The 24,712-nt window shown below is 38.5% G+C and overlaps 2 protein-coding genes across 12 annotated transcripts in view; one reads left to right on the forward strand and one right to left on the reverse strand.

Moving 5' to 3' along the window:
• Nucleotides 1-6,040, forward strand: part of RUFY2 (RUN and FYVE domain containing 2) — a 55,199-nt gene extending 49,159 nt beyond the window's left edge. For all 6 annotated transcript variants that reach the window (XM_059170095.1, XM_059170094.1, XM_059170097.1 and 3 more), the window contains 2 exons: nucleotides 4,843-4,920; nucleotides 4,999-6,040. In XM_059170095.1, the coding sequence (XP_059026078.1) occupies nucleotides 4,843-4,920; nucleotides 4,999-5,142 (222 nt within the window). In that variant the 3' untranslated portion in view covers nucleotides 5,143-6,040. The remainder of the gene's footprint in view (nucleotides 1-4,842; nucleotides 4,921-4,998) is intronic.
• Nucleotides 6,041-7,745: 1,705 nt separating this feature from the next.
• Nucleotides 7,746-19,670, reverse strand: HNRNPH3 (heterogeneous nuclear ribonucleoprotein H3). 6 transcript variants are annotated; one of them, XM_059170103.1, is made up of 10 exons: nucleotides 19,547-19,670; nucleotides 14,076-14,210; nucleotides 13,408-13,546; nucleotides 12,704-12,888; nucleotides 12,158-12,244; nucleotides 11,735-11,850; nucleotides 10,163-10,298; nucleotides 9,305-9,400; nucleotides 9,125-9,217; nucleotides 7,746-8,986 (listed from the first exon to the last, which is right to left on the reverse strand). In XM_059170103.1, exons 2-10 carry the CDS (start codon nucleotides 14,185-14,187, stop codon nucleotides 8,910-8,912), a joined length of 1,041 nt encoding a protein of 346 aa, XP_059026086.1. In that variant the 5' UTR covers nucleotides 14,188-14,210; nucleotides 19,547-19,670; the 3' UTR covers nucleotides 7,746-8,909. The 6 variants fall into 6 exon arrangements, with proteins under 6 accessions (XP_059026086.1, XP_059026085.1, XP_059026088.1 ...); XM_059170102.1 differs by lacking the exon at nucleotides 19,547-19,670 and adding an exon at nucleotides 19,148-19,281; XM_059170105.1 differs by lacking the exon at nucleotides 19,547-19,670 and adding an exon at nucleotides 19,129-19,262 and having other exon boundaries at nucleotides 12,749-12,888.
• Between the last annotated feature and the right edge of the window lie 5,042 nt (nucleotides 19,671-24,712).

Raw genomic sequence — 24,712 nt, forward strand, 5'->3', positions numbered from 1 at the left:
TTCCGGCTTTGCCCCCTATTTCTAAATAATAGGCAGTATATATTATTCGCTCACTTATTTAAGAGCTATTTTAGACCTATCTATAGCCTAGTTAAGATGGTGGATGAGAAATTTTGCTGACTTTCACCCTGGTCTGTTTGCTCTTCATTGTCCTCCCAGTGTAATTAAGTTTTCATGTAATTCATTTACTCTCCATTCTTTGACTATTTAAATGTTGTTCTTTGCTGGGCCATGTAGTGTATTGTGATTATGCTTGCTTTCTTGAACTATTTCTTTTTCCCTCTGGAATTAATAATTGCCTTTCCCCTGAAACTCCTATTATACTGTATGTTAACTAAATTGAGTTTTAAAAAATAAAGTTTTGTATTAGAGCATTTGAGCTTTCTTATACAAATGCTTTTTATAATTTTTTTTTTTTTTAAGATTTTATTTATTTAGGGATGCCTGGGTGGCTCAGACAATTAAGCCTTTAGCTCAGGTCATGATCCCAGTTCCTGGGATCAAGTCCTGCATGAAACTATTTGCTCAGTGGGTAGCTTGCTTCTCCCTCTGCCTGTCATTCCCCCTGCCCGCGCTCTCTCTGACGAATAAAATCTAAAAAAAAAAAAAAAAAAAAGATTTATTGAGAGGGTGTGGTAGTAGGGGAGGGGATGGGCAGAAGGAGAGAGACAAACGGACTCTACACTGAACATAGAGCCCCAACACGGGGCTCAGTAAGGGGCTCAGTCATGACTTAAGCGGAAACCCAAGAGTCAGATGCTCCACCGACTGAGCCACCCAGGCACGCCCCTAACATGCTTCTTTTTTTAAAATTTTTTTTATTTATTTGACAGACAGAGATCACAAGTAGGCAGAGAGGCAGGCAGAGAGAGAGAGAGAAGCAGGCTCCCTGCCTAGCAGAGAGCACCATGCGGGGCTCAATCCCAGGACTCTGGGATCATGACCTAAGCCCAGGTGCCTCCCTAACATGCTTCTTGATTAAAGCTTTTCCCATGTTGGACCACCTGGGTGGCTCAGTCAGTTAAGCATCTGCCTTTGGCTCAGGTCATGATCCTGGAGTCCCGGGATTGAGTTCCATATCGGGCTTCCTGCTCAGTGGGGAGTCTGCTTCTCCCTCTGCCCTTCACCCTGCTTATGCTCTCTCTCATTCATGCTCTCTCAAATAAATAAAATATTTAAAAAAAAAAAGCTTTCCTATGGCAAAATGAATCAGGTTCTTTTTCCCTTGGAGTCACCCCTCATGGAGTTCTTCACTCTTCTACTTCAGTCAGATTTGGTCACCCCCCCCGTCTTGATATTTTCCTTTGCTGCCATTTTTAGAATTCGCTTATATTTTAGAGTTCCTGTTACCTGAACCCTTTAATGTCTTTCTTGGCTTACTCCCTTGTTTTGGGAAATGCGTCCTTCTGTAGCTTCCTAGAAAATGTGGAATTGAAAACACAAAGGTTTTAAGAATTTGTGCATCTGCGTATAGGCATTTTATTTTGCTCTCACATTTTTTTGGATGGGTAGGGATGTCTGCCCAACTGTCATTTAAGTTCTGTAAAAGTTTTTTCATTATGAAACATACCATATATATAACTGTATAAATATAACTTAAAAACCCTAGCATAGGGCATCTGGGTGGCTCAGTGGGTTAAAGCCTCTGCCTTCAGCCCAGGTCATGATCTCAGGGTCCTGGGATTGAGCCATGTGTCAGGCTCCCTGCTCAGTGGAGAGTCTGCTTCTCCCTCTCCCTGTGCCCCTTCTTTCCTCTCTCTCTCATCCTGTCTCTCACACTTGCTCTCTCTCTCTAATAAATAAAATCTTTTAAAAAAACCAAACACTTATTTAAAAAAAACATAACACTGGCATACTCTGATTAGCTTATAATAGAATGTTTGCTCCCTGATTACATTCTCTTCCTTATACTAATAATTCTCTATTTTGTGTTCATCATTATGTTGTTTTTCTTTGTAGTTTTATCATTTATGTCTGTCTTCAACAAAATATTATGTGTTCTCTGTTTTGATCTGTATGAAAATTGATTTATATTTGACTGGATTTTTTTTGTCCTTGCTGTTGACCAGTTGATGGTCTAGGATAGCTGTCCTACAGAGTTTCTTACATTCTGGATTTTATCTGCTGGCCCACAGTAACTTTAAACTTGTTCCTCTGTTCTCTTACTGCCTGTAAACTGGAAGTTAAATGTAAAGGTTTGGTTAGATTCATGTGCAGCTTTCTAGGAGAATTTTTAATTCTACCGTATTTTTAATAGGCCCTTATTTACTCATTTTTCCTTTTAAAAATGGCATCCTGCATTTTCTCTCTGAGGATATTCGTTATAGTTTTTCTTTTGCTACCACCTTTCTTCCTTCTGAATTCCCTTCCTGGGTTTATTTGGCTTAAGTACCTCATCATGCCTGTTATTCCTTAAATGTCGGAAAATTCCACTTCAGTAAAGGCACAAAAAATCTTGAAAAGCCCTGTGGGTGGTGGTTGGGTAGATGGGAATGGGTTTTTGTAGACTGGTAGGCCTCACCATAGAGAATCTGTTAATAGCAAACTGCTGGGTACTCTCTCCAAATTATGTTAGTATCTACAGGAATTTTCTCTGAGGCAGCTGAGTTTCTCCAGAGAAGGATCCTCTATCCTTTTGGCACGGTGTGGTTGGGTCGCTGACATTCTGGAATTAGGCAGAGAATAATAGCCATGTTTACAGAGGAATAGCTTGCTCCCTTTTAGTTTTGACTCTGCTTTAAAACAGCTGTTTCCTTGAGGAAGCAACTTTAGCTTTCTGGACAGGTTTAACCTTCTGGACAGGTTTTTCTATTTGTAAAATGGGAGCTGTAGGTACTGATCTCTGAGGTCTCTTCCAGCTGACACACTAGGCCTACCCTGCACTGTATAGCTTTTCTCCTTGGGAGACGAGAAGGGTAAGTTTAGTCAAATGAAAAAAAAAAAAAGTCTAGTGGTACCTGGGTGGCTCAGTCAGTTAAGCATCAAACTTTCATTGAATTTGGCTTGAGTCATGATCTTGGGGTTGTGAGATCAAGCCCCGCATTGGGCTCTGGGCTCAGTGGAGCCTGCTTCTTTCCCTCTACCATTGTTCCTACCCCCCCCCCCCCACATATACTCTTCCAAATAAATAATTCTAAAAGAAAAAAAAAAAAGTAAACATTCTGGAAGGGGCACCTGGGTGGCTCAGTGGGTTAAAGCCTCTGCCTTCAGCTCAGGTCATGATCTCAGGGTCCTGGGATTGAGCCCCCCATTGGGTTCTCTGCTTAGCAGGGAGCTTGCTTACCCCTCCTTCCCTCTGCCTGCCTCTCTGCCTACTTGCGATCTCTGTCAAATAAAATCTTAAAAAAAAATAATTCTCAAGACCAAGCCCTGATGTCAGAAAGATTACTTTTGCTTGGAAATTTGCTTCATAGCAGGCTCTCCATCCCTTAAGGTATAGCTTGGCAGGGAGCAAAGCTGCTTCCATTAGATGGCTTTTGGACATTTGGGAAGTTACTTTCCTTTTTAATAGCATTCAACAAGTTGCATTGGATTATCTTTAAGGTCCCATCTTAGTTTTAAAGAAATTCTACAGTTCATTTGATTATTTACTGGTGTGTCTGGTATGAGCTATCCAGGCCCTGCCCCTCACTCCCCAGCTTGATTTTAAGAATACAATAGTATATGAATACATGTAATACATATACAGTATGTATGTTAACTGTTACTGGTAAGGCTTCTGGTCAACAAGTTATTAAATGAAAAGTTTTGGGGGGAATCAAGAGTTACATGCAGATTTTTGTTGATGTGGAAGCTGCCACCCCTTATCCCCATTTGTTCAAGGGTCAGCTGTACTTGGTTCTTTGGCAGCAGCAACATGGCTTAGTCTGACTGTTTTAAAATGGAACATGTGATGGCACAAAACAGAAGCACTGAAGACTTCCTTCACCTGGGTCTTCTATACAGAATTGCTTTTGTAGGGAAAAAAATGTTCCTACCCAGGATCTTAGGTCGGTTAAGATCCGACCTAAGATCAATTTAGAAATTTCAGGAGTCATGTTCTCACCTGTTAATGACTTACAATACATACAATTTCTACTCATCTACACAGTAGCCATTACATGTGTTACAGAATTTAAGGGAATTAATAGCCATGTAAAACTTAAGGTGAAGTCTCCTCTAAAATAATGAATTCTAACGTGATTTCCAAATTCTCTTCAGATTTTAAGGACTGACTGTGGTATATGGAATGCATATTGCCAAACTCATATGTATTTCATAGTGAAAATGTATCCTTACTGTTGGACTAGATAACCTCTAAGGCTCTTTGTTCTTAAAGAATATTCCCATTAATAAATTTTAAGATTTTATTTATTTGACAGTAATCACAGGTAGACAGAGAAGCAAGCATTGAGAGGAAGGGAAGCAGGCTCCCCGCTGAGCAGAAAGCCTGATGTGGGGCTTGATTCCAGGACCCTGGGATCATGACCTGAGCCGAAGACAGAGGCTTTAACCCACTGAGCCACCCAGGTGCCCCCCCCCCCATTAAGTTTTTAAACATTTGATAATGGCAATGTCCAAACAGTTGTACAGAGAAAAAACTAGCCCATTAGCCAGTTTCAATATTTCACAGCATATGGCCTTTCTTGTATTTATATTCAACTATCCCTTCTCCCTCACCCAGATTATTTTGAAGCAAATCCCACACATACTTAATTCTCCCAACTATTTCAGTATCTCTCAAAGAAAAGGACTCATTTCCAAGTCATCTCTATATTCTTAGATGGTTTTTGGTTGAAAATGTTCACATGTATAATTTTTAATGTTAACTTTAGCATTAATTTTCATGCTTCTTCCTTCTAGGGACTGGTTTGGTTGAAAGACAAGGAAGCAACACATTGTAAACTTTGTGAAACAGAATTCTCACTTTCTAAGAGAAAGGTAAGGGAGATAGGAAGTGAGTCTGAAGGACTTGATGCAAACATGACTTCTAATTTTTTTTTTTTTTCCATTTAATAGCACCACTGTAGAAATTGTGGGGAAATTTTCTGTAACGCTTGCTCTGACAACGAACTGCCTTTGCCTTCTTCACCAAAGCCGGTACGGGTTTGTGATTCCTGTCACGCGTTGCTGATCCAGAGATGCTCGTCTAATTTGCCATAAGACTCCAGACTAAGTCCTTGTGTATGAAAGTACCTATAATGAATGGTCAGTGTATGAACCATGTACATGATGTATTTAGTCAGCCCTTCTTAAGCAGCTTTCAGACCGTACTGGTACCAGTTTTATCTTCCACATATACAGCACATGGGAATTAGAAGCTGTAGAATAGCTCATTGTTATTCAAAAAGAACATTCAACAGGGCATGCTTTAAAATAACTTAATTCCTAATTGATGTAATAGTTGTGTAACTTGTAACACCACTAAAAAGGCCAGATAGCAGAGCTAACACACATTTGCCTTATTGTGTAAAGGCCTTCTTAAAAATAGGGGTTCAGATTCTTTTACTCTGCAAATTGTCAAGTATTTGATGGTGCCTGTAATTTTCTTAATGCACTTTAAAGATCACAGTTCTCAGATCAGAAATACATTGAGCTATTTGCAAGTATTAATATTCCAGTTCAACAGTCTTTTCATTAGCTTGCTAAGGTTTCATCCTTAATAACTTGTCCTTTCTGCCCCACTTCCTTTGTCCATTTTCCATTAGAAGAGGCCAATATTTTATCCTGTAAAAATTTCCTTTTGGTCTTCCTCTAATCAATGTATTTATTGGCATTTTCAGATATAGTAGGTTAAAGAGGTATTATTTTACCTCAACTTTTTCCATATTTTGAGAGGGAAGTTGAACTAGTCTTTAAATTATTACTTACACATCTTTCCACGTTATACCTAACTCACCAAACTTGAGGGAGGGCTCAACACCTCTTAGAAAGAAAAAAATCCATCCCCAGAAAAAAATGTTTATTAATAGTAAGGGGTTACAGGCTCCTGATTGATTCTCCTCTAAGCATCAAAGGAGAAATCTAAAGTAGTTTGCCTTTGATGGAATTTGAGTAATTAAAAATTCACCCTATACTGAATGCCTCCAAGCCAGGATCCTGAGCAGATGAAGATGTGGTCTCAGCCCTGCCACGAAATACATGGTCTATTTCCAGCATGAAAGAGTCAAACACTAATCCCATTTTACCATTCTTGTAGCACACCAAGAATATGTAAAAGGTTACTCATCTCATTAATCCTATGAATAGCATCACCACTTAGGAGATCCTTTTTCGCCCCTTTGGTGTTAACTTTAGCCATGCACTTTAAGTCTGTGAACCTTTCAAACAGGTCAGATAGGAATCTTTGATTACTCCTAGGAGCATTACATTTAGTAAATTAATCATGCCCCCCACCCACCTAAAATGGGGTTACTTATTCTGCAGGATCCTTTCCTCAGAGTATATATACTTTCACTGGGGCTTAATTTTCTAAATTGCCAAAGTATGAAATCAGTATTTTACTTGAGGATTTATTTTCTCCAAATCCCGTTAGCTTTTGAGGTCTTCAGTTAGAACCTGCTGTACAGATTTTTAGGTGGTCTTTCTTGAATGCCGACAGAAATGCTGTCAAGAGAATTATATTCTTGAACTGTTTTGTACTGATGGGATGATTAACATTTTTATGATTGTTAAAAATGAGAATAAGCAACTATGAAGTTCCAAATACTGTGTTTTTTTTATTACTGTGTGCTTATTAATACACACTTTAAAATGTGATTTTGCTTAAATCCCAAAGCTGGGTTTCATTCAACAAATAAACCATGATTTTCAGTTCCCCGTTAAATTCTTTCTTATTCAAAACTCCTGTTTATCACCACTGGTTTTGGGCTTTTTGTAGTCAAGCTTTTATGATACCAATACACTTTGCTTCATTTAGTTTCGGTTCTTATTTAAAAGCTATTTATAGGGACGCCTGAGTGGCTCAGTTGGTTAAGCAGCTGCCTTCGGCTCAGGTCATGATCCCAGCGTCCTGGGATCGAGTCCCACATCGGGCTCCTTGCTCCGCAGGGAGCCTGCTTCTCCCTCTGACTCTGCCTTCCACTCTGTCTGCCTATGCTCGCTCTCGCTCGCTCTCTCTCTGACAAATAAATAAATAAAATCTTTAAAAAAAAAAAAAAAAAAAAAAAAATAAAAGCTATTTATACTAAATGTTGGATTTTGTTGTAAAACTTCATTTGTATTGTGAACCTACACTTTCTAATCTTCAAGATCTGCCCTCATTGAAAGTATTTATCTTCATGAATTTCACATACCATTTCTTCGTCTAGCCAGTACTACCCACAGTAATGCTATGTATCATAGTGCCAAGGAATTGTGACTGTAATTCTTCTACTCTGCAATGTTTTAAAATGTGAGTTTTATAAACCAAATAAAACATGAAAAATTAGCCCTTCAAAGGGCAACTTGCACTTATAACTTTTTATACCTTTACTACTTAAAGATTTTAATAGAGCAGGTCCTGGGAAATCACATACAATCCTTTAAAAAAAAAGGTAAGTGGTATTAGCCTAATATGTAAGTGGATTAACTTAGGAGGGGTACAAACATTAAGATGGATCTCTGCTTTAGCAGATAACTGTGTTCGCCTATGGAACCTCTTCTTTCTGCAACAGTAGAAATCACTCCTTAGGTGTCACTCTGTCTAATGTTCCCTTAGAATATCGTCCACCAATCTGATTTACAATCAGTAACCGACACAAATCATTCTAGGACAGAGGCCACACTATTATCTCCCACGTTGATATTTATTACATTAATAACATTTCTAGCAAAAACAAGTAACAAGGTCAATAACTGAATTCACATTGACAGGTTTCATTTTGATCCATTAGCCAATTTTGGGGAAAAAAGCCATATTGATCAAAGGGATTAAAAGTAAAAAGCACCTTTTCCTTGCTACACATAGTATTTTTTAATACAATGGCTCTAAAACTCCAGAGATCAAATGCAAAATCCAACTTCCAGAACTCTCATTTTAAAACTATCACATGGACTGGTCTCTTATATTTGTTTAATCATTTATACAATTATTGAGAAACCATATGCTATACTGGGCAGAAAAACTGAAAATACAGCTGTGAGAATTATACTCCACAGTAAATACTTTTGTACTTATATTGGATTCTCATGTCACTGAGAATCTTAAGCTAGTCTAAGACATTTTGAGATAACTTACAACTATCACTTTTTTGGAAACATTTTTTTGGTACTTCAGTCAAGTGCTGAGTGAATTTATTCTAAAATCTAGGGCTAGAATTTTAAACGTCCAACATTCTCATCCCCAGGTAACACAATTATGAATATTCAGAAATCCAAGTACCTCAAGATCTTCAACATTTTATAGCTATGCCTGATAAATGACATTTGAAAAGAATGACTAAAATAGAAATTAGCTGAATTTACACTCCTGAAGCCACCTACACTCATCCTTAGGTTTTTATATTTACAGTACTGTCCAGGAGAAAAAAAGTTACACTATTTTCCAAGCTCTATTCCAGATGTCTGCTTATTAATAAGACTTGTAGTTTATGAAAAGGTGAACCATTGTCCTCTACAATTATACTATACTACTACTTGTAGAGCTAATAGTAAAATACATCAACCCAAATCTTAGGAAAGCAGCACATCCTCAAGAATAACTAGTATATAAAAAGTATCAACATCAGTGGTTTGAATATAAAAATTTATTTTTAAGTCAAAGTATGCAACAAATAAAACCTACAGAAAACAGATTTTTCCATCACAATCTGTTGCTTTACCAAATAATATTTTGAAAACACATTCCTTCAGTCATTATAAAGTTCTTAAAATACAAAAGAAATTAAATCTGTAAGAAAGTCTAGTAGACCAGACGCTATTGTCAGGACTTTTATGTTGGTGGTTATGCTTTAATACATGCCACGCCATCCACCTCCACTCATGCCCCCTTGCCCATAGTAACCGCCACTGCCTCCACCACCACGGCCTTAAAAAACAAAAACAACAAAAACAACTTGTTAGAAACTATCAGTACATACTTCATTGATGATAATACATGAACTTAAACAAGTGTCTACACACATGGGGACTAACATATCAAACCACAGTAACCAATGACACTTACCATAACCACCCAAGCCATCAGGAGTGCCATATCCTCCACTGTAATTGTTACCCATTCCCATTCTTCCAACAGATCCATAACCTCCCTGATTATCTTTAAAAAGAAAAAAAAAGAAAAAAAAAAAAAGTGAGATTGACTGCTACATGTGTTAACTCTGCTCATTTAAAAAACTTTACCTACCCATTCCATCTCTGCCGTAGCCTCCCATTCCAGAACCTCCCATTCCAGAACCGCCTCCAGGAGTAGAATTCAAGAAGAGTTCAATGTACCGATGTTCTTTAAGACAAAGAGTAATAAGGAAGGAATGATGGATCAAAATTTATCAATAAAATGAAAATTAGCTAATATTAATTAAGCTAGTATTACCCTGGGAATATATTTACATACTTCCTAGTGCAGTGATAAGATGAACACCAGAGGCTAAAACCTAACCTACCATGTTTTGTTCAAATTGTACAAGGCTAAACGTAAAATGTGGTTGGGGCCTCCATTCCCTTATCTATAAAAGGGCTGATTCCTTATTTTGGAACCAGTTACTGTGCTGCTTAAAATACATTCCACGTCTAAAGAAATGAATTCAAATCATGTCATGAAAATAATGTCCATGAAAGATTACTACAAAGTGATTTGTGTGTAGCCAGGTTTACGAATCACTGGTCTGGGTAAAATTTAATGATTTAAAACCAGTTTGATGGCATACAGAAATAACTCAGCCAACTAACTTGATGAATGGGTTAAAAAGTCCCAATTTGCAAATGGCATGGGAACTCAAGAACATGCTAGTAATATATCTATTTTCCCTCTTTAATAACTTAAGCTTAGATAACCTGTTAAGTACTGAGTATGAATTAACTCTTCAACCTCCCTCCCCGCGAATGAAATCTTAACTTCTTAGAGGCCATATAGTTTCAGTCCCAATGACTACCAAGGGTTACTTATCTAAAAACCTTGTAGCATATTACATTTGAGAAATTACAAATGTTATTTTATAAACAAGTTCACACCTAAGAAACTAGATAGCAAGCCAAGGATACTTACGCATGTTATTCTTATCTTTAGACATGGCAGCTACAGCATCTTCATGTGTCACAAACTCTACATCTGCCTCTCCTGTTGCTCTGCCATCAGCTCCAATATCAATATGCACTCGTATTGGATTCAGTGGTGAGAAGAACTAAATAAGAGAAAACATTTATTAAATCACCATATACCTTGGTTTTCCCTCATTCACTAAAACAAATCTTTTTACTGCCTTGTATTGCAAAGCTAACAAGTCAACTACGAACATTCTAGGACCATAAACATGGAGGAAAATGCAAAAAAATTATTTCTTTAAAATAAACTCAGTTGGGGGCACCTGGGTGGCTCACTTGATTAAGCGTCTGCCTTCAGCTCAGGGTCCGGGGACGGAGCCCTGCATCAGGCTCTCTGCTTATGAGGTAGCCTGTTTCTCCCTCTGCTTGCTAGCTGAATGAAACAGAAATAAATATAACCTTTTCTTTTAAGATAGCGAGCACAGGCAGGCAGAGTGACAAGCAGGCTTCCAGTCAAGCAAGGAGCCCGATGCAGGATTCGATCCTAGGACACCGGGACCATGACCTGAGCCAAAGGCAGCTGCCCAACTGACTGAGCCACCCAGACATGCCTATAATCTTTTTTTAAAAATAAAAAAATAAAGTAAGCTAAATGAAAGGGGCGGGAGAGCTAAGTGATAATGGGGGAGGGGATCTAACCCAGAGCACAGTTTACTCTAAACAAATGAAAACATCTCATATGCTACCATTGAAAGGGAGGAGAATCAAGTCCTCCGTTCCTACTCCTCCCAAGGAAGTATTTCACAATTATCGTTTGAAGGATAAACAGGTAAACAGAGACTTAGAAACATGTGCAAAGAATTTAGGTGTTATGATTCAGACCAGTGGAATTTGACAAATTGACACAAACTGTACATGGATACCCCTAAAATGTATCACTTAGTTGTAAATCACAAGTTAATCAGGTTAAAGGGATCCTAAAAGGTACCTGAAACTTAGGACCAATGAGTTCCCTGTAAGATCTACAGGTACATTTCTTTTAGAGCCAGGTAACTAGTCCTGGCTTTGCAGGTCCCTAGATCTCTACTGCAACTACTCAATAGGTAAATGAATGGGTGTGACTAGATGCATATGTGCTGAAGTCCGCAGATACTCTAACCAACTTGAAACCAACCAGTTTTAAGCAAGCAGTAGCATCTATTCCCATTATTTTCACAGCTCCTCTAACTGTAATCATTCTGTAGTTACAAAGCTGAACCAAACAACTAAACCTTTTTCGCTTTGTACATTTTCCACTTTCAAAACTTGACACAAGGGCAACACTCTATGCTGATAAATCTTTTCCCTAAATTCTTAACTGGATTTTATGAATCTACTTCCTTGAATCCTAGGTAAGTCAGCATACAATGGACAAAAAAATATTCATTAACCAGTATAGATAAGAGTGTGTATATTTTTCCCTATTAAAGGCACTTGACGTAAAACTATAAAGAAAAAGAGAACATTAAGAACACTTCAAGATTAGATACCAGGATAAAAATTTAAAATTACTAATAAAATTACTAAAATCACTCACATTAGCAATGTCATTTTCAGTTGCACGAAAAGGTAATCCTCTCATATGTACAAAATGACCACCATGAAAACCTGAACTTGCATCACCAGCTCCACCATAGCCATGTCCTCCCATACCTAAGAGAATAAAATGTCCAATTATAATCCACTGAAACATGTAGTAAAGCATTTCAACAAACTTACTCCTGATACATACCTTTTCTTATTTATACCTTTTTCTTTGACCAATTAATCTCAGGAGTTGATATAAGTATCAAAATCAAGAATTTACCTTTAAGCATACATCTATATAAAGCCCCACACAGGTATGCACTGAAATATGCTCAATCTGTCAATTTCATAGAAGTCACCAATTATCACCACTAAATGTTGTATAAAATATTTAACATTCACCTAAAAATGAGTATGTCTTTAATATGTTTACCTCTTCCATCTCTCATTCTGTCGTCAAAGCCATCATTTCCGTAGCCGTAGTTATTATAGCCACCATAGTCATCAAAACCTCCATAACCTGTGTAATTTAATGAGAAAATACATGAATACATTTTTAAGAGATAAATTTTATAAACGATTTTATAAAATCATTTTGCGGTAAGTAGTCTAGTTATATTATTTTTACAAGTTTACAACTTCCAACTCAGTGCACGCAAAAAAAAAAAAAAGCAGCAGTTAGTAACAATCAGTGGAAATAAAAAAAAATCCTAGAGTACATTTAGGACATCAAAATTAACTTTCATCCTGATGTCAAACAAAAAAGTGTCAAAATATGCCAATATCTTCATTTTACTTTCTGTATAACTTATATAGGTGCAAATATGTGCATCAATCAAGTCCCATAGCTGGCTATTTTCATGAACAGGTTTTAAAACCTAGTAGGTACTGAAATTACTGCCATTTCTGTATTTCTTGACAAAGTGTCAGGAACATTAAGAAAATGACAACAGAACCTTTGTTCATTAGATACACATACCACCATCATATCCATCACCTCCTCGTCGCATTCTGTCATACATACTTCCACGCCCAGCTCCATAATAACCCCCTCTTCCTCCTATCGGTCTATCATATGGTCCCGGTCGCTGGCCCAGCAATCTTCTTGGTGGATCATAAAATCCTTTGATTTCACTCCTGCTACTTCTGAAGATCTCAATATACCTATTTAAAAATGTTTAAGGTACAGGTTTCAGCATAAATGTATTAGAATAAGTAAGATATTGGGCAAAAATTCAGTAAGTTTTTCTACATCTAGATACATAACCCAATTTAAATTGCCTAAATACACCATAAATTAACATTTTTATACCTACAAACTTAAATAATTAATATTTAAGTTTTACATAGACAAATTAGTCACTTGAAAACAATTCATGTAATATAAATATATTTTTAGCTTGTTTCCTTTAGTACATGATAGGTGTTTAGAGAAAACAGCTGATTATACAAAAGCATTTATCAACATCCTACAGAGAAATGGAAACAATCTAATTTTAATTTAAGCAAACTATTAGCATTAATTCCCCACCCAAATCTGTAGTTTTCAAGTTAAATTTAGATAATTATCAATTCTTTTAAACTACCCCAGAAAAATGTTATTGTAACCCCCCCATTAAGCAATAGTGACCCACAACCCCCAAAAATAAAAATTTAACACCATCCCAAACTCTCCATCCCCACCTGTGCCCTATTCTTTCCTTGTGTTTCCCCAGAGCATTTTCTGCTATCTCCTTTGAAGCAAACTGCACGAAGGCCTCCCCTGTGCTTCTCCCCTGGTAGTCCATCGTCAATGTTATCCCATTTGGCACGATTTCCAACCCTTTAACCCAAGGACAAATAACCCCATCAAGGGGAACAGTGTTAAAGGCTGAAACATTCCCATCTGAATCAAATATTTAAAACAAGTCTAAACAAAACAAAACAAAAACAAAACAAAAAAGCTTAAGTTTCCCATCACCCCATAATACAAGCGGAAGATTTTTTTTCAAATATTATTGGATTACATTTTTTTTTGCAACCAGTCTTTTTAAATTACACACTAAAAGCTCACCTATAATACATTAAAAAGCTAAATTAAATTTAACTATGCTCCATATGATAATTCATGGTTCATTTCATCATACATAATTACTCTCAATTAAGTTTATTGCACATTAGTTAGGTTTTACATATTCTACACATTCTGTATTCAGTATTAACTGGAGCATATTTCATAACTTAATACATTAACCAAGATATCATACTCAAAAAGTCCCCAAAACAAATGGGTCTTACAAATTAAAAACTGAGTAATACAATAAAAATATAAAATTAAAATACTACTAAACTTTGACTAATACTAGAGGTACCTTGAAAGAACTGAACTATTTCCTCTTTGCTGCAACCAAATGGCAGTCCACGAAGTCGTACTGTCCCATCACTAGCGTCATTTGGACCATTATGTTTCATAACCCAATCCATCTCAATAACGTTTGATTTAAATGCTATAAAAAATAAACAAGCACATAAAGCAGTCAATCAAAATATACTCTTGCTACAGGTACTGAAGAAACACCACTCAGTGGTGCACAACAGGAAATGTAACATATGGCTTGTTGACAATGCCACGGTTCAGCAACATGACACCTTCCCACTTTGGGGTAGGCAAAGACTGGGAAAAGTCAGTGATACCTGACCCTTCTAAACTCCAAAAGTACCCAATTCCAAAGGACCAAATTTTATGTAATGCCCAATCTTAAGAAAATTTACACAATTCCAGTATCAGTCTTCAGATTCTCCCTATTTCCTGACTCTCTCATCTGTATCAACTCTAGCCTTTCCCTCATCTAATTTTCATTCACATTTCTCCAGGTTTTACTTATTATTCATCTGAGTTATGTAAACTCTAAAAAACTTAATCACTCCAAAGCTGCACACTGCACCAATGTCCATTCACAGAAAGAGCCTAAGCCAGAAGTTCAGAGAGTACTTTTTTTGATGTTAGAAAAATGGCATTATAAAAAGTCTTTTTAGATGCACTTTTAGTTCTGAACACATAAAATTGTTTTTGAAGGAGGAAAAATTCTCAACTCTGTTTTAACTAAATCTCAACACTCCTCAAAAGCCAGTTTTAAAATGAGTTAATTAGGTGAGTTTTAAAATTGAGGTAAAATTCCACCCAAAAGTGAATGCTTTGCAACAGTATGGGTGTTTTTTGAAGCCACCTATTGGGAAGTTATTGGAGATAGTACATTCAATACCAGTTCACTCACTGCTTTACATTTAAACACAAATTTTAAAATACGTAATACATTCACATTCAAGAAGTATTTTAGGGTACAGTGAAAAGCCCTCCTAACCCTCCAGAAAGAACCCATCCACACCCAGTTCCCTTCCCAAAAGACAACAACAATCCTTTCTTTTAGAATTCCACAACACTTCAAAGAGGCTAACGCAGAAGTCCTTCAGCTGCAAAAACTTACCAGACCTTACAAATTTCACTAAACAGCTGTAGGAATCCTACTCACCTGAGTATTTCAAACCTTTCCCTCACCACCTCCTCCCCTGTAAACAAAACAATTTGTTCACTTGATTCCTTTATGCTTCAAGATAATTTCATATCAGTGTTCACTAATACTTGATTTCACACCATCTAATTATATCGGTCCAACTGTTAGAAGGAGCATCTGCAAAGAGTAAAAATTTTTTTCCTAGAATATGTGCATTCAAAATAGCCTAATGTTGAAATTTTCTAAATGTGCTTATTAATCAAATACCTCTGCATTTAAATCAACTTTCATACTTGTTTTGCTTTTTAAAAGTCCCGAGAGTCACTCTAGACATAGAAATCCAAAGTGGGATGGCTATGATTTTTGTTATCAAACGTTACAACTGATTTTCAGCACCTAAACAACATATTAATTTTTTTTTGAGAAAGGGAGAAAGAGAATCTGGTTTTGAATCCCTATTCTGCCACTCACTGACTGATTAAAGCAAACTTAACCTCTATGTTCAGCTCTAAAATACAGCAGTGGTGCCCGTAACTCTCCAGACTGTTTTAAGACCTAAAATGCTCAGTCTACAACATGGTAATCAGTCAGTAACAGCCATTGCTATTGGATTTTAAGGGCCCCTCCTGTAAAATTACTGCAATAGACCACAAAATAAATAAATGAACCTTAAAAGGATGGAAAAGTATCCTGAGTCTTGAAAGCAAGTAAGGATAGGTACAAGTGGCTTCCAAAGTAAACACAGGCTTAAGGCTTCAAGACTCCTTAGGATTTGGGTGGGGCAGGGGGCAATGTTTACTACAGCACGTGTTAGCTAGATTAAAAAAAATACTGTTCTGGAGTAGTTTCGAAACAAGTAGACCCTCAATCAGTTTGGGTTTGGCTTTAAAAAAAAAAAAAAAAAAGCCAAACAAAAAACTAAAACAAAACAAAAACTCTTTCTTATTAAGGACAATTCAAGAATAGAACAGTAAATGGAGAGGAGGTAACATCACATGTTACTTCCTCCCGGAAAATATTAAGTATTTAACAAAACCAATCTGTTGTGAAAAGACCTTAATGTGATACTTTTTATCATTTAGCCCATTTCTTTCTACAATAAAGATACTGGGGGAAAAAAAACCACAAAAAAGGATGGAAACTAACTTTACTACAAAATTTAGCCCTTTCCAAGAAACACTAAGCAAGCAAACTAGTTTTGATTTTTGGATCAGTCCATACCAAAGACACTTATAAACAAAGTATTAAGTCTATAAAAAAAAACCCACACACACTGTACTGTTAACGCAATTTTAAGTTGATGAGAAATTAACCAGATTCAGAAGACAAACTATTTATAGGATGACTCTCCACCCCACAGGCATTTAAGAGCACAAAACATAAAGCCACACTAGACTTCTTCAAAACTCAAAATTTGATTGTAGAATTCTACTTCAAGAAAACCAAGACAAACTCTGAAGGCATACAAAAAGATCATCTGCTCTAATATGTTAATAAAGCTGTCTAGGAACTACCCAGAGTTTACTAATTATTCAGGATAATCCATTTCAACCTTTCTTTTCAACATCGTCATGACTATCTCAATTGTTTTAAGACTGCCAAGTGTTAGCACCAATTAAAAATACCAGCTGTTGAACTAGGATAACTGTAGTCAATTCTGAACAGAACTAAAATTTCCTAAAAGTTATGCTAAGTGAAAGAAGCCAGTCACAAAAGTCCACGTATGTAGGATTTTAAATGGATGAAGTTTATGGTCTGTGAACTGTATCTCAAAGCTGCTAAGCACCTCTTAACAAAAATCAAATGAAACATCAAATTCCTTTGTAACACAGAGGCACAGACTATCTTCTTAAGTATAATATGTAGTTAGGGTGTGATGCACCAATAAATAACTTAATAAATGGTACCCCACTGGTCCTAAAAAAATGAAAATGAACTTCGGAATTTGGCAAAAAGTGGTGATATGTCTAACTAAAATGAAAAATTTACATCATTTTCTCTTTCCAGTGTGCTTGCTCCTTAATTTTCAGTAGAAAAAGTAGACACACTACTAATACCTAAAATGAGGTGAAGTCTAAAATTATAAAGTTCTCTTCTAAAACAAAGTTACCATCACCTACTGCAGCTCAGCCACTTATTTACCAAAATAAGAACACCAAAAAAACCCACATGACTATTAAAAATATAAAGGCAATCAGCAACCAGATGGATTTCCAGATTCCAGATGATGATGCAGAAAGAGGGCAGAAAAAAGGTTTCTAGGGTAATCCAATTAGGAAAGCGGTTTTATCATGTACTATTTTACAGGAAACTGGGCTTTTCTAAATGCTACCACAAACCAGACCGTCTTAAATAATACGAGGTTTTTTTTTTTTTTTTAAAAGGCTGAAAAAACAGAGTTCCTGTAGGGATTCAGCTATTATTGGAAGCTTATTCTCAGGCTACCTGTCACTTTGTACCTACTCAAGGAAAATTACAGACCCAGTTCTCTTGTGTTCTAAGGACCAAAAATCATCACACAACATGACTGGACTTTCTTTTTGTTATGTAGGCTTATTTTCTGGGTCAAAATATTACCACAGTCCTATAGTAAATAAAAAAACATGCTTAGCTACCAAAAGGAAAATAAACGCTAACTGTATTTTTATATATTTTTCTTCCACCGCCCTCTTTGCACAATATGTAACCTTTGGAGATTTAATATTGAAAAGTCAGTAACTCAATTGCTACACAAACTTATGCCATCGCTGACTGTATTTTAACAACTGTTTCCCAAAGGTAAAACTCCTACTTAAATTATAACCGAGTATGTGCCAAACTACACAAAACCATTGCTAAACCACCCACCCCCACCCAAAAGTTCAGAAAGCTCTAACACAGTTAACTAGTCCTAAACGACCTATTTGAAATATGCCCATTTCACATTCCTATTTGATAAGTCACCCGCTTTACTGCTTACAAAACAATTACCCACCAAGTGTTTAAGATAAATGGGAGAAGAAGGAAAAACAAACCACCCTTTGGAAAATGAGTACGTACTCTTTTTCGAAGTTCCAAATCTGGAATATAAGGGCCGGCTAAGCGTCCTTTATTCCTCCCCGGAGACTTTCGTTTATCTAGCGGCCCTAGAGACCAGAGAGCTAAGGAGAGTACGCCCCTTTCCCCCCCTCATCCCCACCTCTCCGTCCGGCAGCCAAGCCTGGCTTTAAAACCTTCGCCACCGGGCGGCGGAATTACAAAGGAGGCCGTCTGCCTCCTTTGTCCTGGATTTGGGAGTTGAGCGCCTTCGTCGCCATTGGCTTTCCTCCCCCAGCTCCAGCCTCTCTCATCTTGGGAATCTGCGTCAGAAGTCACTCGCAGTCCCGCCAGCCCCGGTAGCCCAGCAGAGACTGCGGAGGAAGGGAGGCCGCGGTGGGAGGCCAGGCCCATCCGGCGCCATTTCCATCGGGAGCGCGCCCGCCAGCCCAGGACCTCCCCCACCCAAGTGCCCAGCCTTTCCCTGCTCGCTTCGTTCCCCACCCTCATCCCTTCCGGGGTGCTCTGACCTCCCCCCCGGCCTTCTAAATCAGTTTTCGGAAGCTGAAGGGCAAAAAGTATTAAGAGAGGGGAAGGGCGGGAAGCCGAGGTGGCCGCGCCACCGTACCCAAAATGGCGGCGGCCAAACCAGCAGGGAAAGAGGGGAAATGCTGGATGACCCCCACTCCGGTCCTCAGTTTCGTTCACTGAATTTCACCCGAGCAAGTCCTCCCCACGGCAGGCCGCCCTCCCTGAAGTGGGAGATCGCCTGGGAGGCGCAGTCTGGCCGACTCCGAGCGGCGACCTCCACACTTCCCCCCCCACACACCCCACCCCCTCCCAGTCTCTCTTTCGTCCTTCTCCCGACTCCGCTCTCGACACTACCAGCCCAACCTACCCCCTTTTACTTCAGATACCCTGTCGAGCGACAGTAACGCCGACTCCGGTACTCGCGGGGTCGGTCGGGAAGAGGAAGAAGTCGCTCGCCTCGTGTAGCGCTCGCCACAACCGTTCTTCCAACCGTCTCCGGCAGCGGCAACCGCTAAGGGAGCTGCGCAGCAGAGAGACTGGCTTGGGGGGATGGGAGAGAGCGAGCGAGAAGGAGGGGGTGGGGCGAGAGCAACGAAGACTGGCCGGCCCACTCTCGCGAGATAAGAGATCCGATCCCGCGTTGGCGCTACGGCAAGAAATGCGCTTGCGTGCTAATGGGTTGTCCTGTTTGTTGGGTTGTTGGGGTAGGAGTGGAAAGTAGTCGAGCTCGTCCAGTTAGAAAAAGACGCGGATTACTGTAAGACTGTTAAATGCCTAGAGCTTACCTTTCTGCCCACTCTGGAAGGATGTGAAGTGGCAGCAATTGTGTGCGTGTGTTGAAGCGGTTCGGAGAAGTTCGATTCTCTGTCCGCACCAAGAACAAATTCCGTAGAGGCCCCACCCTGACCCCAGCGTCACGGGTAGAGAAGGGATGCCACGTGGTTTGGCGGCCAAATGCGAAGGAGGGCTTTTCTTGTCAGGTTTGCGTTATGCAGTAAAAATAAGTGTTTTACTCCTGCAAAGATAAAGTGTCCACCAGACCCCCATTTTGGCTCTTGGCCTGGGGCTCCTCTTCTCTGCCCTGACACTAAGGCAACCGGCCTCACCCCACTCCCCACCAGCGGGTCTCCTTCCCTGAGTCCTCTTGATTTCAGATTTCCTCTGATAGTCCCAAGAGAAAGTACTCACTTTCTCCTTGTGCCTTCCTTTTTCATCTCTCCTCCTGATTTTAATGAAGTATAATTAACATACAGTGTTTGATTAGTTTTAGGCAGACAACATTGATTGGACAACTCTTTCTCAGTGCTCATTAAGAAAAGTGTAGTCACCATCTGTTACCATATAACATTATTATATACTATTGACTATATTCCCAATTCTGGGCTTTTCATCTCTGTGACTTACTTACTTTATAACCAATTTTGTACCTCCTAATCCCTTATATCTATTTCACCCATTCCCTCTGCAGCCACCAGTTTGTTCTCCCTACTGAACTCATTTCTTCTTTTTTGTTTGTTAGTTTCATCTCTTTATAACCTCAGTGACAAATCAGGCACTCATGACTGAGGAATTCGGGTTGTTTTCTTTCTTTCTTTCTTTTAAAGATTTTATTTATTTATTTGAGAGAGAGACAGGGAGAGAGAGCATGAGTGAGGAGAAGGGCAGAGAGAGAAGCAGACTCCCTGTGGAGCTGGGAGCCCGATGCGGGACTCGATCCAGGGACTCCGAGATCATGACCTGAGCCGAAGGCAGTTGTCCAACCAACTGAGCCACCCAGGCGTCCCTCGGGTTGTTTTCTAAATAGGGCTTTGCATTCTTGACAATTGCGTGTACAAGTGATACCTAATACTTTGGGGTTATGCTGGCCTACCCCCAGGGTCCTTAGGGACACCTTACGACTTTTTTTTAATTAAAAAAAATGCAAGCCATATTTCTTTGGGGAGGATGCAGGGTGGTCCTGGTAAAGAGATCAATGCAAGGTGAAGTGCTAATGTAGGAAACATTATGAAGTGCAAGGGAGGGAAAGAAATGAATTTGAACACAGGGATGTTCCTTGTAGGCTGGAAATGTGGACCAAACTCTGTTGCAGGCCTTTAATATCCAGCCAAAGACCTGGTACTTTGTACTGCAGATGTTGGGAAGCCCTTAGGGTGGAATGAGGGGTGTATAAGCGGTGTTAGCAGTGGAGAAGCTTGAATAATTTTTTTACCTCATGAGATCTCAAATGTGTATGGTGGAGGCAGTTACCTCCACCAGTTACCCGCATGTAATGGCCATTTCCATGTCATGGTTTAATTCACCTTCAAATCTGCTTTAGACAAGTGTGGGATAGTAAGAATTGGCTAGGTCATAGTGCCCTATGCTATTCTTCACCCCACTCCCTCAAAATACTTCTTAGGTAAAGGGGGATGGAACAGTGTGGTCATCATTACAAGACACAAAAACAAAACCTGATAATGTAACATTATGGTCCATATTTATTAAGAGTTTGCTTGTGGAGCGCCTGGGTGGCTCAGTGGGTTAAAGCCTCTGCCTTCTGCTCAGGTCATGATCCCAGGGTTCTGGGATGGAGCCCTGTATTGGCTCTCTGCTCAGAGGGGAGCCTGCTTCCCCCACGCCTTTGCTTCCCTCTCTGCCTGCTTGTGATTTCTGTCAAATAAAAAAAATAAAATCTTAAAAAAAAAAGTTTACTTGAGCTAGTGCTGTGCTCAATCCACTGATTCTTTATAATCCTAAAGGATAATTATTATTATTGTCCCCATTTTACAGTGAGATACCGGAGTTTGAGAAGTACGAAAACTCGTTTAAGATCACACACCTAGTGGGTGATTCAGTTGGTTAAGCATCTGCCTTTGGCTGAGGTCATGATCCCAGGGTCCTGGGATTGAGTCCTGCAGCCAGTGGGCTTCCTACTCAGTGGGGAATCTTTCTTTCCCTCTGCCCTTTTCCCCTTCTCCTGCTTGCTCTCTCTCTCTCTGTCTCTCTCAAATAAGTACATAAAATCTTTTTTTTTTTTTTTTTTTTAAGGGTCACTCACCTAGTGAAGAAGCTAGAATTTGAATCTAAATGGTTTTACTCAAGGGCCTAATGTCTTAAAGCACTCTGGACCTTCTTGGTGTTGCAAGGAACTTAACTATCCATTCAAGGAACAAGCATCATTTTAGGCAAATTGAAGTTACTTCCCCTAACAAACATTATCAACTAAGGGGAACTGCAGTTAATGGTTCATTGGCTGGAGACTTTTGAACAGGTCTGAAATTTGATGTCCTGGTGTCACTGACACCTTGAGCCCCTCTCCAAAGTTAAAAATTTTTGCTATATTATTAAGAGTCCAGGCTACCACACCTTAGATGGAGTTCTTCCCTGGGTACAAGTTACATCACTATTTTACTCTTTCAATCTTTCAACCTGATTTAGTAGATGGAATTCTGTAATCCCTTTCACCCCTTGCCTGAATTCAAACAATGTATTTAGTGCCTGATTGAGTTTGGCATTCTTTCCACGTAATTTATATGATTACAGGCCACAATCCTAGAATCATTCTATGTTTTCTTTGCGTTTTGGCCGCAACTCCCTTATATCAGGCACTCTGCTGTTTGCCAGTATGAATGCTTAGGAAGGACTTGAAATTAGTACATTCATTCCTTTGCTTTTTTATTATTACAGCAAGTAAAAGGCTTTGAATTTTTTAAAAAATGTATACTAATTTTGGGGCAGACCTAGTCTTTTTTTAAAAATGATTTTTGTTTTTATTTATTTGTTTTAAGTAATCTCTATACCCAATGTGGGCTTGAACCCACATCCCAGAGATGAAGAGTCTCATGCTCTACCAACTGAGCCAGACAGGCACCCTAGGGCAAATCTAATTTTTATTTGGCTTCCTATTTTACTGCTTCCCCCCCACACACCAAAAAAAAGTCTATCAACTATTCCCATTTGCAAATTGTATTCTGTAAGTCTTGGTGAGATTGGTTCACCACCGCTCCAGTGATCCCTACAGAATTGTTTCCAGATTGATCTCTGTGGAATTGTTTCCATAGAGATAGTTAGAACTGAGGGCTCCCAGCTGCTTTCAGGATTTTGTTTTCTTTGTCTTCCTTTCTGTTATTTCAGTGCTTCAGTGCTTTCCTGTTAGCGTAGAGATTAGAGGTTCTGTGGAGAGGATCTTGTTAGAGGCCATAATGAGAGAAAAGATGAAAAAGGAGAAGGAAATGGAAGTACCCACAACACTAAGAGGAAAACAAGAAAACGAACATGTGATTATGTTCAGGATGAAGAGGAGAGGAAAATTCCATGCAGAGCCCAGAGAAAGAGAAAGAAAGAGAAATTGAAAGACCATGCACCCTTCTGGGAGAGAGAAGGCATATTCACTAAAAATTAAGATAGTTGTTTGCATGACCCCAATGGCATTCTAAAATAACAAAAACTGGATTAACATAATCTTTTTGCCATTATGGAAAGCAAATAAGCTAAAAAAAGGTAGCAAAACCCACAAATAAGTTTCTAGGAGTATGTTTAATTAGTTGATGCTTTTTTAACACTAAATCTGCCTTACTGAGTAGTTTGTGAAATGCTTTTTCATATTTATCTGCTATCTTTAGACAGGAGTGATCTTCCTTGTCATGATTCAAAATTTCTCAAGGCAAGGCTTAATTACACAGCTTACATTCTTGATACTGTTTTGTTTCAGTCATCAAAGTGTTCATTCTGGAATTCGGGAAACCAAAAGGTCTCTTCCAATTTTAATTATTATACAATAAGTAAACAAATGGAAACCTTAAAGGAAGAAAACACCTAACATACTTTCTCTGATTTTTAAAAATAATCAGAAGTATTGAGCATTCTTTTTGTTGTAGTGGATTGTTGTGAAGAACAGGGACAACAGGTACAAAAGATAGCTACTTAGGAGTTTAAATCAGATTATTGTACAGCTTTTAATGTGTCAGAAGCACATTAATAACTTAGAAGCAGCACAGATAATAAGAGTATCAGACTGTTTCCCATTGATCTTAAGTTTCTGAGGGGTAAATAGAAATATAGTTTTCATTATATATATACCTATGTCTCTCGGTGTACAAACAATGATGGTTATATTGTGGGTAGAGCATTTTAAGTAACTTTTCTTTTTTTTTTAAGTAGGAGCTTGAACTCATGACCCTTCGATGGAAACCTGAGCTGAGATCAAGAGTCAGATGCTTAACTGCCAGAGCCATGCAGGCACTAATTTTCAGTATAGTCTAGGAACATTATTATTTTATGGACCAAGAAATAGAAGAACCAAAAGATAAATTAATGCTTCCAGGTTTACAAAGAAAATCAATGGCAAAACAGAATTACCTTCATAATCAAAGATTCAGACATGTCTTGGTTCCAATCCCAGCTTTGATACTTCCCTACCAGCTGCTTGATTCTGAGGCATTTAACTTTTCTGAACCTGTTTTTAAATCTCTAAAATGGGTGGTTAGGTTTTTGTGTAAGGTAGATATTAGTAATTGAAATGATAATTCTAGTCCCATCCTCTTTCATGGATGTGTATCATGTTAGTAAATGTGGCTCATTATTGATAAATACATTTCAACAGTGAATTTAATAGAATTTTTTGGGAAGTATGGTGTCCTAAGCACTGTGTTGGGGGGCAGCAAATTATTTCAGGGAAATCTGTGAACTCATATGAATACCAAGTATCACCTCTGGATAGAATAAGTAATATGTCACATGTAATGTAGTGCTGTTTTTTTAGTATAGGCAGATACAGTTGCTGTTAATGGAAATTGGGGGGTTATGGGTAACTGGGAAATGGACTTTTTAAAAAAGATTTTATTTATTTATTTGACAGAGCACAAGCAGGGGAAGGAGCAAGAAGAAAATCAACATGACTTATCAGTGATAATGTTAGCCTTGGTCACCTGGCTGAAGTAGTATCATCTGGTATTTCTTTGTCCTGGCTGTAC

This window comes from Mustela lutreola, chromosome 4 (genome assembly GCF_030435805.1).
Source record: "Mustela lutreola isolate mMusLut2 chromosome 4, mMusLut2.pri, whole genome shotgun sequence".
Taxonomy (NCBI): domain Eukaryota; kingdom Metazoa; phylum Chordata; class Mammalia; order Carnivora; family Mustelidae; genus Mustela; species Mustela lutreola.

Excerpts from the sequence above, each read along its gene's own strand:
- HNRNPH3 (XM_059170103.1), bottom strand. The coding sequence starts at position 14,187 with ATGGATTGGGTTATGAAACATAATGGTCCAAATGACGCTAGTGATGGG. Across the intron at positions 13,547-14,075 it reads AATAGTTCAGTTCTTTCAAG|GGTTGGAAATCGTGCCAAAT; the intron begins GTACCTCTAGTA and ends CTTGGGTTAAAG. Across the intron at positions 9,401-10,162 it reads TAAAGATAAGAATAACATGC|AACATCGGTACATTGAACTC; the intron begins GTAAGTATCCTT and ends TTTGTCTTAAAG.